This window comes from Choloepus didactylus, chromosome 18 (assembly GCF_015220235.1).
Source record: "Choloepus didactylus isolate mChoDid1 chromosome 18, mChoDid1.pri, whole genome shotgun sequence".
NCBI lineage: Eukaryota > Metazoa > Chordata > Mammalia > Pilosa > Megalonychidae > Choloepus > Choloepus didactylus.
Genome location: NC_051324.1, coordinates 76306459 through 76319348, shown reverse-complemented (window position 1 = coordinate 76319348; position 12890 = coordinate 76306459). Strand labels below are relative to the sequence as shown.

General features: G+C 51.6%; 1 protein-coding gene across 1 annotated transcript in view; it reads left to right on the top strand.

Moving 5' to 3' along the window:
- RAB40B (RAB40B, member RAS oncogene family) overlaps nt 1–12589 on the top strand; it is a 34685-nt gene extending 22096 nt beyond the window's left edge. Inside the window, 6 exon segments of the mRNA XM_037808687.1 lie at nt 7796–7856; nt 8796–8856; nt 9653–9730; nt 10417–10639; nt 12166–12395; nt 12397–12589. Of these exon segments, the coding sequence (XP_037664615.1) occupies nt 7796–7856; nt 8796–8856; nt 9653–9730; nt 10417–10639; nt 12166–12395; nt 12397–12438 (695 nt within the window). The 3' untranslated portion in view covers nt 12439–12589.
- Nucleotides 12590–12890: the final 301 nt, after the last annotated feature.

The window sequence follows — 12890 nt, the reverse complement described above, 5'->3', positions numbered from 1 at the left end:
CCGTGCCAGGCCCGGTCTTCACGTTTCTGTGCACTGCAGGGTGGTACATGCCCCACCGACAGCCGGGAAAACTGAGACATGGGAGAGCTCAGGGGGTGGCCTGAAGCTGCCCTGCGTGTTGTCAGATGTCCCTGGCTTCACGGGGGGCCTTCGTCTCAGGTGCAGGAACCTGGGGGAGCCCAGGGGTCTCCCATGGCCTTTCCCAAGCAGGCGGAGTTTTGTCCCACTGCACTCCCCCAACCCCACCCGACCCCACCCTGCCCCCAGTTCGCAGTTCCAGGGGTGAAGAGGGGTGCCACCTGTGGAATGGGCTGCACGCTTTGAAGAGCAGGTGCAGAGGAAAGGTTGGGAGTGGCTGCTCAACAGGAGGCAGAAGCCCAGGGAAGCTACAGCCAGCCCGATCCAGAGCAGCACAGTCCGCGTGGGGGCCTGGGGGTCCACGGGGCAGGGGCCTGTCAGCTGCTGGCGTCCTTTTGAAACTGGTCTTGTCACAGGAACTGCCATCTTAAGAAGTCACCGGGTTTAGTTTTGTTATGATGGTTAGTAATTAAATGATTATTACTGAGTTAGATCTTCTTTTAAATGCTTGTTTACTGTTGGTGAAATTCTGGGATGTATGGTCATTGTACTTTGCTCAAACGTATCTTTGTGGCTTTTCCCAGTGTTTGCGTGTCAGATCACTCTCTAGCCTCTCTCCTGATTTTGTGCTTCGTGGGCTTCCTGTTTGACAGGACATTTTGGGGGCAAACAAAATGCAATCAGAAAAGTTAACTGAAAGCAGCTTCAGCCAAGCAGAATTTATTGCCTGTGTATCTGAGAAGTTGAGAACTGGGGCCAGTGTCCGGCATGGCTGGGTCCACTCACCAAGTGGTGCTGAGCAACCACTCCCCATGTCTCCTTGAGCCCTCCCATACATCTCTGCTTTCTTCTGTTATCTTGATTCTCAGTTTGTTCTTTTCCACCTGGCAAGGAAGCTGACTCCTGGCAACTCCAAATTACAAGAGTGTTGCAAGTTATGATGTGGAAGTGGGGAGAGTGTCTTCAGGTCGTTGGTTTTCCTATTTTGTCCAGTTTTATGGCTTTATCTGTAGGAGGGCTGGTCCCACAGGAGCTTCTCAGCCCTGACTGGAAATAATCAAAACACAAGAAAGAACTTGGAAATTAAAAACATGGTAGCAGAAATAAAAATCGCACAGACGAGATAAAAGATAAACTTGAGAATGCTTTCCAGAATGTTGAGAAAAAGACAGAGATGCAAATAAGATAAGAAAAATAGGGAGTAGGTTCTGGAGGCCTGACACCTGAATTAATGCCAGTGTCCCAGAAGGAGGAAACAGACAATTCGAGAAAGTTTCCTGAAATGGAAAGGTTCGCATCTGCAGACTGAAAGGGCCTGCCAAGGCCAGCCTGGTGATGGACGTGAATGTGTAATAAGGCTCGTCGGCATGAAATGTCAAAATGACAGGGCAAACAGAAGACCTGCCAGGCTTCCATGGGAAACCAAATTGCATCCAAAGGACTGAGTATCAGTTGAACATTTGGCTCCTCAACAGGAACTCCAGAAGGTAGATCTTAATGGGACAATGCCTGCAAATCCCTGAAAGAAAATTATTTCCTACCTAAATTGTGTGAGAATCTGTTCCCATTTGCTAAAGCTGCTGTTATGCAAAATACCAGAAATGGATTGGCTTTTATAAAGGGGATTTATTAGGTTACAAATTTAAAGTTCTAAGACCATGAAAGTGTCCATGCTAAGACATCTACAAGAGGATGCCTTCATGAAGAAAGGCTGATGGCGTCCGGGACACCTCTGTCACCTGGGAAGGCATGTGGCTGGCATCTGCTGTTCCTTTGTTCCTGGGTTCTGGTTTCAAAATGACTTTCTCCAAAATGTCTCTGGGCTTCTGTCTCTCTTAGCTTCTCTCTCTCAGCTGCTGTGTATCTTTGCTTTTTCTCCCAGGGCTTTTCTCTCTAAGCATCTGGGAGTCCTCTCTTAGCTTCTCTGGGGCAAACTCTGGGCTTCATCTCTTAGCATCTCCAAACATCCTTCTGTCTGCATCTCCAAGCGCCTGGGTCTGTGTGGGCGCTTAGCTCTCTTAAGGACTCCAGTGATCTAATTAAGACCCACCCTGAATGGGCAGGGTAACACCTCCATGGAAATAATCTAATCAAAAGGTCTCACCTGCAGTTGGGTGGGTCACATCTCCATGGAAACAACCTAACCAAGAGGTCCCACCCACAATATGTTGGCATCCACAAGACTGCATTAAAAGAACATGGCCTTTCCTGGGGTCCATAACAGCTTCAAACCGGCACACCATCCACACTCAATTAAGAGTGAGGGCAGAATAAAGACATTTTCAGACATGCAAAGGGTCAAAAACTATCTCTTTCCACATATCCTTTCTCATGAAATGACAAGACGGAGTAAACCGAGAGAGAGGAAGACCAGGGGTCTAGCAGCGGGAGAAGGGAGGCCCAGGCGGGCAGCTGCTTTCCCAGGCCGGATGGAAGCAGGTCCAAAGCTCCTGGGAAAGAGACTCCCAAGAAGGTGAAGTGCCTGAAGTGTTTGGGAGTCATAAGGGGAGATTTAGATGATTGGGGGAGATTATAGGGATGAATTAGTGATAAATGCAGAGAAAAGTAAGCAAATAAAAAAAAGGCAACTCCAGTAAAAAAGCAAAAAGTTGTACAAGAAGGAAAAATAAATCTAGTATACTCAGTTGTGGATAGTGTTTACTTGGTCATAATAATGTAAAATTGAACACTGATCTAGTTAAAATAGCAACATAACTATGCTGGTGTGTGTGTGTGTGTGTGTGTGTGTGTGTGTACATGCACGCAGGAGGGAGCAAGAGAAATAGATGGGTGGGTGTGCCAATGAGAGCGCTAAATTTCACCTTTCATGGAGGGAAGTCATTAATGTTAACATGGAGAAGTCAGGAGGTAGCCACATAAGTATGTTTTGGAAACAGCAAATGAAATTATTAAAGAAGATAAAATGGGGAGTGGTCGTTACGGGACTGGATCAGGGCCTGCCGGGTTTCCCACTAAGGCTTAGAGAACAATGTGATGCTGTAAACAATTGCATCCATGACTTTGAAAATAAATAGCAAATATATGTTTTAACATATAGAGGGCACCCAAGGTGCTTAAGACCAGCAGGAATTAATTTTTTATATTTATGAAGACTTGTTTGTTTCTGTGGCCCTAAAAAATAAGTTACAAGAGGACACTTTCTAAGTCAAGTGAGCCGGCTCTACTCAGGCGGTAGGTTTGTCTCGTGAAGCACAAAGATAAAGTGACTCTCCAGCCGGGGAAGGATGAGGGGGCTCACTGTCTGTTCATGTCAAGTCCAAAGTTGTCTCCAGATTCAAAAGTAAATTCCCAAGTGTAGTAATCTGTTGCTTCTTAGACAGTGGAAAACCTTTAGCATTCCAAGGGGAAAAATAACATATTTCCAAATTAGTTTGGCAGTTGCTAGTGTGTGTGTTCCACACATGTATTATATATATTGTATGTACGCTCCGTTTATGTGTACATGCCTAGTGTTGTGTTCTAGTGTCAAAATGGCTTTCTCCCAGGATGTTCCTCTCTAGGCTGCAGTTCCTCAAAAATGTCACTCTTAGTTGCTCTTGGAGTGTTTTTCCTCTCTCAACTTCTCTGGAGCAAAAGTCGGCTTTCAACGACCATCCTCAAACTGTCTCTCATCTGCAGCTCCTGTGCGTTCTTCAAAGTGTCCCTCTTGGCTGTGGCAGCTTGCTCCTTCTGTCTGAGCTTATGTAGTGCTCCAGTAATTTAATTCAGACCCACCGTATGGGCGGGCCAACACCTCCATGGAAATTATCCAGTCAAAGTCATCACCCACAGTTGGGTGGGGTACATCTCCATGGAAACCTCAAAGAATTACAATCTAATCAACACTGATAGGTCTGCCCACACAAGATTACAGCGAAGATAATGGTGTTTGGGGGACATAATACATTCAAACTGGCACATGCTGACTGCTACAGAAAACACAGGCGTTTGACTTTCTCTCCTGGGGAGTTAGTGAAGTGTTCCTTTAGAGGTCACTCCTAAGAATTATTCAACAGGATGAATGCAAGCCATCTTGTCCTGTCCAAGGCCTTTCTTTTCTTAGTGCTCACCTTGTTGCTTGGTGGGTCTGACGAGGTGACTCTTGCCGCCGCCGGGCCGAGTCATGCCTGATGCCGACAGTGCCCCAGAGCAAGCGCCGGAGGTGGCAGGGGACGGGGCATGTGTGCTCGCAGAGGCGTGGTTGGTGGCTTTATTGGTGTCCTCCTAAGCGTATGCTGGTCCCAGACTTCAGTTCAGGCCTCACATGCAGACAGGACACGCTTGCCCTTGTGTCCTCTTTAAATTTCCGTAAGAACGAAGGGACACGCTCCGCTCTGGGGGGTGATTTTGTCCATTGGGTGATCTGTGTGTCCAGCCAGCAGGGCGGGTGAGCTCCTCTGTGCTGGGGGCCGGGGTGGAGATCACAGTTGGTGGAAGACAGAGGAGGGCTCTAACTTGGGGGCAGCAGACAGCGGCCCCCAGGGCAGGCAGGGTCTTCCTGCAGGGAGCCTTCCACGCTTGAGCATTGGGTGCATCTTGTCGCATCATCTGTCCTCTCTGTTGTCTGTCCCTCCTTGCTGCACGTGGCTTCCCTCTGCATCTCTCCCTTTTATTTTAGTCACTGGCTTCTGAGGCCAGAGCTCAGTCCCAGGGAGCTGGGGGGGAAGCTTCAGCTCCTGCCCGGGTACCTCTCCTGGCCTCGGATCACAGACCTGGTGTGTCCAAGACCGAACCCCAAACCATTCCTCCCTGGAAGCCTCTCTCTGCCTCTTCTCGGCGCGGACCCTTCTCCAGGCCGCCGTCAGTCCTCCACGCCCCAGCAGCCTCCAGACGGTCCCTGCTCCACACTGCTCACTGCCCTGGCTCGTCCCTCCCCCAGTCCTGCCCTCTGTGGCCTGGCCCTGCCACCCACCCCCCACTCGCTCATTCAGGGGCTTCCCTGCCCCCTCCATTCCCGAGAGCACTCTGACTGTGCCCCTGTCTTTGTTTTCGGAGCCCAGGGCCTGGTCTGGATTTGTAGACCCAGTTGGGGCATGGAAGTCGCGGTTGGGACTGCGGTTGGGACCGGGCCTGTGTAGTCCTGGGTTTCCTTCCCATCTTCCCTGGGTGTCCCCTGGACCCCATTTCCCACCGGCTTCTCTTCTGGTTCACTTCCTTGTTTGGCTGGAGACCCTCACCCAGCAGCTTCCGGAGATGAGAACAGAAAGGTGCTTGGAGCCCCCTGATGCCTCTTTCAGCCGGGCATCGAAGCCCAGGCCCCGGGTGACTGTCGCACTGTGATCCGACTTCCACTGTCTGGGAGATGTTTCCCCCATTCCCCAGAAGCACAGGTGTCTCCTTTCTGTCTCTGGAATCTCACTGTTACCATGTGTATCGTTTTTCAACTTTCAGCTGAGATTCATGTGTTCGTGTGGTTCAGTCCTGGTAAATTTCTTATTCATTCATCATCATCATCATCATCATCATCATTGTTTTGAATGATTCTTGCTTCATTTTCTCTGTTCCCTGTTTCTGGAACTCCACTTAATCAGATGTTGGGCCTTCTGGATAAATCTTCTATTTTCTTATCTTTTCCCTCCTGTTTTCTATCTCTTTGACCTTTTATTTTACTTTCTGTGATATTTCCTTGATTCTGTCTTTCAGCATTTCTGTTTTTGGGTTATGATATATTTAATTTTCAAGAGTTCTCGCTTGTTCTGATTGTTCCTTCTTCATGAGAACAAGCCTGTTCATATTTTATCAATACAACCTCTCTTATCTTAGAAGAATATTTATAAATATTAATTCTGAGAGGCAGAAGGAGAGCACCTGGGCATCCCTGGCACATGCCGCCCCTGGCACTCACAAGAGAGACAAGACTGGCACAGATTATAATCGGATTATGCGCCCCCGGGTTTATCCGTGTACATCCATCCAGAAGGGTGAAGACCGAAACAGCTTCTGCGATATTGTATGCTTTCCCCCCGAGAACTAGACTGCATGCTAGCAGAGTCTGACACTAATCTGTGGGTAGCCTTGGCAGGCACCTCGTTTTGCCTTAAGCAATCTTTAAAGAGAGGAGACTTTTATGAATGCAATGCACTTTTTAGCGGGGCTTTCTCTGGAGGAAGGGGGTGGCCAAATCTAAGCATTCTGGATCCTTGGAAGGAGCAGGAGGCGAGCCATTTGATCACAATACCTTTTTTTGGTTGCATCTTAGAGGAGCTTGTTTTCTGAGCATTTACTGGTTCCATGGGGTTTCTGTGTGCCTGTTTTCTTTTGGAGGAGCAGTGCTGAAGGTTTTGTGTTCATTCCGGGTTGGGGCGGGGGGGAGGTTGGCTCTGGCGGGACTTTCCTTTTCTCTCCACTTCTGCCTGTCAATTGGCGTTTTTCCCTTTAGAATTCTAATACTTAATTCAGCTTTATTTGTCAAAAAATTACAAGTCTGGTCACATCCCAGAATGTTTTCAAGGCTACTATTTTCTAGATTAAGTGCTTTGAAAGACATTCTTGAACAAGTCCTGTAAATGAAATAAATCAAGTACCACAAAGCCACATCATGTCGTGCTACTCAGCAGTTTGAATTCTTGTGATCACAAGTTGCACTGTGTTTATTTTTCGGAAGGGAGTGCTCCTTTCTGGCTGTCTTTCTTCTCTTCGTAGCATTGCCCTTTCCCTGAGCCTTCCCTCCTGGGAGCCCAGCGGAGCTGTCTGCGGACGCAGCAGGCGGTGGTCGGGGCGTGGTCAGCTGACTTGCTTTGTGAACACAGTAGACAGTTTCCCAGAGAAACAGAAAACTGTTTTCTCATAGTTTGGGGAGGAATATTTTTATTTTTTAACCTTTATTGCTTTTTCTGATTTAGAAGAAATGCATACTCATTGTAAAAAAAAACACACACACACATGAGAATGGAGAAGAATTTGAAAAAGAAGGTAAAAAGCCACAACCCAGAGATAACTAACGACAACAATTTAGGGTTCTTCGGGCTTTTTTGCTATGTGTTAGCACGCAAGTGCACCCACATATGTTTTTACACAGTTAAGGCAATGCTTCACATCTAATTCCGTATTCTGTTTCTTTTCACCTGCGTCATGGAGGAGTTGGGGAAGCGCTTTCAGTGCTTGCAGGCCTCTCTTTGAGCGGGGGCTCCTGGCCAGGGGAGCTCCCGGTGCTGACCCAGGGCAGCCTGCGGGCAGTGGGTGGGCAGGGACTGAGCTGGCCACGGCCTTGCAGTCAACCCTGGCCACCACCCTGCCTGGGCTCCATGCAGTCCACTTGGGGTCCTGGGCTTCAGAGCAGGCCCCCAGCTGCTGGCCAGGGCCTCCGGTCCAAGTCCTGGCTGGGCTAACCCCTGCCTTCCTGGCTCGTGTTGCCCCGTGCCCCGGGGTTCAGGGCTGGGGAAGCCCCTGCCTCCCTCCTTGGGGTGATGGAGGTGACAGAGGCCCAAGAGGATATCTGGGCTTCGTCTCCATGGGGGTGGGTGGGGACACACAGGCCGAGTTGCTGGTTGGAGGTGGGGACGGGGTGCATGGTGGGATGTGAGGCCTGGTGGGGGTGAGGCCATGGGGTAGGGGCAGATGGGGAGCCCTGCGGTGGGACGGGAGCAAGGCCTGGGGCTTGTGGTGGGCGCCCCGCAGTCTCGCCGTGTCTGGCTGCCCCAGATCGCCCCCTGAGAGGCTGTTGGTGGGGATTGGTCTGGTGGGGCCTGCGTCTCACCTTGACCACCCTCCTTGGCAGGTATCGACTTCAAGACCACCACCATCCTGCTGGACGGCCGGCGGGTGAAGCTGCAGCTCTGGTAGGCAGCGTGAGCCCTGCCCAGCGCTCCTCGGAGCCGGGGCTCGGGGTTTTCGGGGCAGGGAGCCCTGCGGGTGCGGCGACAAGGCCAGGAGGGGGTCCCTCCACCCTGCAGACCCCCGGGTCTGGCGTGCCGCCCCCTCCTCCATGGCTCCTGTACCTGCCGCGGCTCCCCTGGGGTAAAGCCTGAGCACCGAGGCCCCGCGGGGGCCAGTCTGAGAATTCCCCACCAGACGCGTGTCCCCCATTGCCCACGAGGAGCTGGCGCGTCCAGAGCCCCAGGAGGCTGCCAGCTACGGGGGCACGTGGGAGCAGCCCTGCAGCCGCTGCCCAAACGTGGACGGGCCTGAGCACAGGAAAGCAGCCACCGGGAGCCCCCAGAGGCCCAGAGTCACCCCTGGGCCGCCTTTATTCTCACCCCATTCCTGGAGTTGCATCCGAGGCCCAGCAGGGCAGCCCTGGATGTGCAGGTGGGAGCAGGGACCCGAAGCCCTCACCCTGATGCTGTCCATTCCGTGTATGACAGAGGGCTGATTTATGTGATCGGTTTATGGATTAACTGGAAATAAGGAATCTGCCAAATCTTCAGGCTCCACGCAGCAACTTGCCTGCTTCCTTCTCTCTCCAAAATAAAGAGGCTTCTCACCTGCATTAGGATTTATTTAAATGTTTGAGAACAGTTATGCTAAAGCCCATCCGTATTTTTTTCTAGTTTGACTTCTAAAATGACAGAGAAGAGAGTGACCCCGAAGTTCCCCACAATGACCAAACCCTCCAGGGGACAGTGGGGGGGTTCTCGTGGGATCTGGGCTCACGGCTAGGTTGGGGGGACCACCAGCTGACGCTGCAAAATGCGTTCACTGTGCTCCTGGGCTTAAAAATCCCTGTTGTCAGGAATAAGAACTGATTTCTTTTTACCTGTCTCTGATACCTTTTCCAGGGACACGTCGGGGCAGGGAAGGTTCTGTACGATATTCCGCTCCTACTCGCGGGGTGCACAGGTAACACAGCCTTTCCCTGAGCCAGGGGGTTCAGCTAACTGTGGATAGATAACATTAACAGGCTTAACCAGCCGTCCTCATTAATGGATAACTGGAGGATGAGGCATTGAAAGCTTTTATATAAGCTGATGCCAGTTTCCAGAATGTGCCATGGAGAGATTGGTGGGTTCAAGCCACCTTCAGCACCAGAGTTGTATGTGTGCGTGTGTGCACTATGGTGTATGTGCTGGTGTGTTTGTTGTGTGTACACTGTGCTGTACATGCCTATGTGTGTAAGTGCCGCCTGTGTGCATGTGTGTTGTACGTGTTGCATGTGTGTGCATGTGTGGATTGTGTTGTGTGTGCCTGTGTTGTATGTGCCTGTGTGCTGCATGTGTGCAGTGTTGTGCATACCTCTGTATGTGTGAGTTGCATGTATGAGCGTGTGTTGCATGTGTATGTGTGTGTGCCTGTGTTGCATGTGTGTGTGTGTGCACACATGCTCCATCCAAGTCATACGGTCCTGATACTTGCAGTGTCCCCCCATTCCATGTCCCTGGAGTAGGTCAGGGGTGTGGGGAATACAAGCTCTGGTTCCCAACTCAGCTGAAGTTTGGGGGTTTGTTGATGAACTTATGAAATATTGGAAGTAATCACAGAACTGCTAACTTTGGTAGATAAATAAAAATAATACATTCTGTGCTAAAATCAGTGGTCATTTAGCGTGTTGTGTATCTTTGGCTTAGGAGTCCGGGCACTTGTTCCCACCTGGCCCAGAATGGCCTGTGCTCTGAGTCCTTGTGGCCTCTCCCCTCAGGGTGTGATCCTGGTCTACGACATCGCAAACCGCTGGTCTTTCGACGGCATCGACCGATGGATTAAGGAGATCGACGAGGTATGGCCTGGCGGTGCTGTCCCGCTGCTCAGCGTGGGCCTGGAGGGGTGGGGCACCGGGCGGGGGCTTCAGCCCAGGAACAGCGGGTCCTCCCAGCACAGCATCCCAGAGGGCTCGGCAGCAGGGTGGGCCGCAGTGCCAGCCGCCATTCTGTGCATTGTCCCTGGCACACCGCTGTCTGGCTTTTCCCTCGTGGCCGGAAGGCAGCAGCTGTCCTTCCACGTCACCTGCAGCATGACTCTGCCGGCGCTGAGGGTGTGTGCAGCCAGGGGCCTCTGCCTCACAGCCTTCCCACCCCGTCCCCCAGGCCGTGGGCCAGGTCTTGGTCCCCAGGTTCTGCAAGGCAGAGGGGCAGCTGTGGGACACAGGGCTCGGTCCCTGAGGGTCCAGATGGACAGATGAGAGCTGCTCCTTCAGCTGGGCCTGCGAGTGTGGTTTCAGGTACCTGGCCACCGAGAACCTCCAGCTTCCAGAGGGACGATGGGCTGGGGAGCACCTTGGTCGCTTGAGAGGCCGGCCGGCTGTGCTCCCTGTGTGGTAGCTGGTGGGTCTCCAGGCAGTGCCCCCAGCTGCTGCCTGCTGGCCTCTGAGCAGCCTGACTGCCTGGCAGAAAGGGCAGCGGTCAGTACCAGCCCATGACAAAACTCACATAAGTGACCCTTCCCTCCCTCTCTCCCACCCTGCAGCACGCGCCTGGAGTCCCTAAAATCCTGGTGGGGAATCGCCTGCACTTGGCTTTCAAGCGTCAGGTCCCTACAGAGCAGGCCCAAGCCTACGCCGAGCGACTGGGCGTGACCTTCTTCGAGGTTAGCCCGCTGTGCAACTTCAACATCACCGAGTCCTTCACAGAACTGGCCCGGACAGTGCTGATGCGGCATGGGATGGACCGGCTCTGGAGGCCCAGCAAGGGTACGCTGGGGTGCATGCTGGAGGGCACCTCGTCCCCGGGTGTCTGTTTCCAAAGGGTAAATGTGTCTAAGTGGGATGAACAATTGTCCAGCTTTGTTAGAATGCTCAGGAGTGGTGTTGCTGAAATTTGTACATCCATAAGTAAGCTCCTAAGTGGCCACAGGTGTTGCCATAAGAAGGGGACACCCTTCAGGCGAAGCCGGGTCCACGGCGCCTGTATTGAAACAAACCACGTGGAGATTGACACTGTGCAGTGCCCAGGCCGGGTCTGGGCGTCGGCAGTGCTGGGGTTTGCTGTTCCTCCTTCATGCTGGTGATTTTGGGGAAAAGTGCATCACATTATCTATTATTTTCAACTGATTTTGTTGGAAAAAAGGAGAGCGGAAATAGAGATATAGAAGTAAACAGAATTTCTTAAACATACTGTAACTTGCATTTAGAATATAACATTCAAATTCCAGTGTTACTATATCCAGAAACCTGTACCCTGGTGTTTCATGTGCTTTGTGGAAATGTCCTTTGACATAGCTCAGCTGTCAGTGTTTTCCTTTGAGTAACTTGTCAGCTTGTTGCTTCAAAAAGACAAGACAAAACAGCCTGGGATCAATTGAGCCAAGCATCGTTCTTGTAGAACAGGGTTTCTTGCCTTGGCTCTGCCGCCATGGGGGGCTGGCCCCTCTTTATGCCGGGCAGCATCCCCTGGGCCCTGCCATCAGGTGTCAGCACCACCACCTCCCGCAGTGGCAACCGAAAGTGTCTCCAAACTGCCTAGGTCACCCCGAGTTGATAACAGCTGTTGGAAAAGAACTACTTGTTGGAACCCTTGATTTTAAAATGAACCAGCACTTTGAATCATGTTTTTTCTCTCTGCTTCTGGAGTTCCTGTGTTGACTATATCACAATTAGGAGTGAGCTGTGATTACTGCCCCACTCCCGGGCTGGGGATGGGGGCACGAGGGGCAGGGAACGACTCACACAATGAGTTTTTTGGGCAAAACATAAACATGCAGAATTTGCTTTACAGGTGTATTCTCAAATAAGCATTTATGAAACAGATAATCTGTGTTTTTGAGGTCAGCCATACAATTCAGAAAGAAAATATCTTCCGAGCACGTTTCCTGAAGCCCTCATGCTCTTCCTGGGGGAGATTCCGGGTGGCCGCTGCGGTGTCTCGGATTTGGAGGCGAGCCATGCTGGAACCTCAAGTATCAGGAATAACACGGTTTTTGGATATATTAACACTGTGGAATTTGAATATTATTTTCTAAATGCAAGTTACACTTCATTAAAAATGCTCTGTGTCCTTCTACCTCTCACGTTCTTCTCTGAAAACAAAATCAGTTGAAAGTGAGAGTTGGTGATGCCAGGTGCTCTCCATGGGCCTGAAGGGACCCTCCACAGCGAATCGGGACTCGGACCCGGTGGGGTTGAGGGCGCGGAGGCGGGGCCGTTGCAGGCACCCGCAGGTCCGGCGAGGCGCGGCTCGGTGGCCACAGCGCCCAGCAGCTGCCCGCTTCCCTCCGCAGTGCTGAGCCTGCAGGACCTGTGCTGCCGCGCCGTCGTGTCCTGCACACCGGTGCACCTCGTGGACAAGCTGCCCCTCCCCGTCGCCCTGAGGAGCCACCTCAAGTCCTTCTCCATGGCCAGCGGCCTCAACGCCAGGATGATGCACGGCCGCTCCTACTCGCTCACCGCCAGCTCCGCGCACAAAAGGAGCAGCCTGCGGAAAGGGAGGGCCCCGCGGCCGCCCCAGAGCCCCCCCCAAAAACTGCACCAGAAACAGCTGCAAAATTTCCTAATGGTGGCACTGGAGGCAGACAGGCTGGGGGCCCCTAGGAGGGGCTCCGAGCGGCCACACTCAGAAGGAGGACATGTCGCGAGTGGAGGAAACACTCCCCCCCCAGCCCACTGCTGCCCCTCGGCCATGTCACCTGCCCCACCAGAGCTGTGCCCACCGGTTCTTCTGCTTGTGGGCGCATGAGGCTGTTTCCCACGTGTGTTTGTAAGGGAACGTTAGGGTTTTGCTCAATTCTTGAAAACAGGAAATTTTGAATGTTACTTTTATCAGGATTGCCATGCAACTTTTTCACTACAATGACTGTTTTTATAAGAATGAAGTGAGGTGAGTATAAATTCAAGGGATTTTAAAACGCATTGATAAATAGAGTAAACGACGTTACTGGAGGGGCCTTTTTGTAAACCTCTATTTTAATGGCAGAACACTAATTTTAAAATACTCAGATGTGCACAC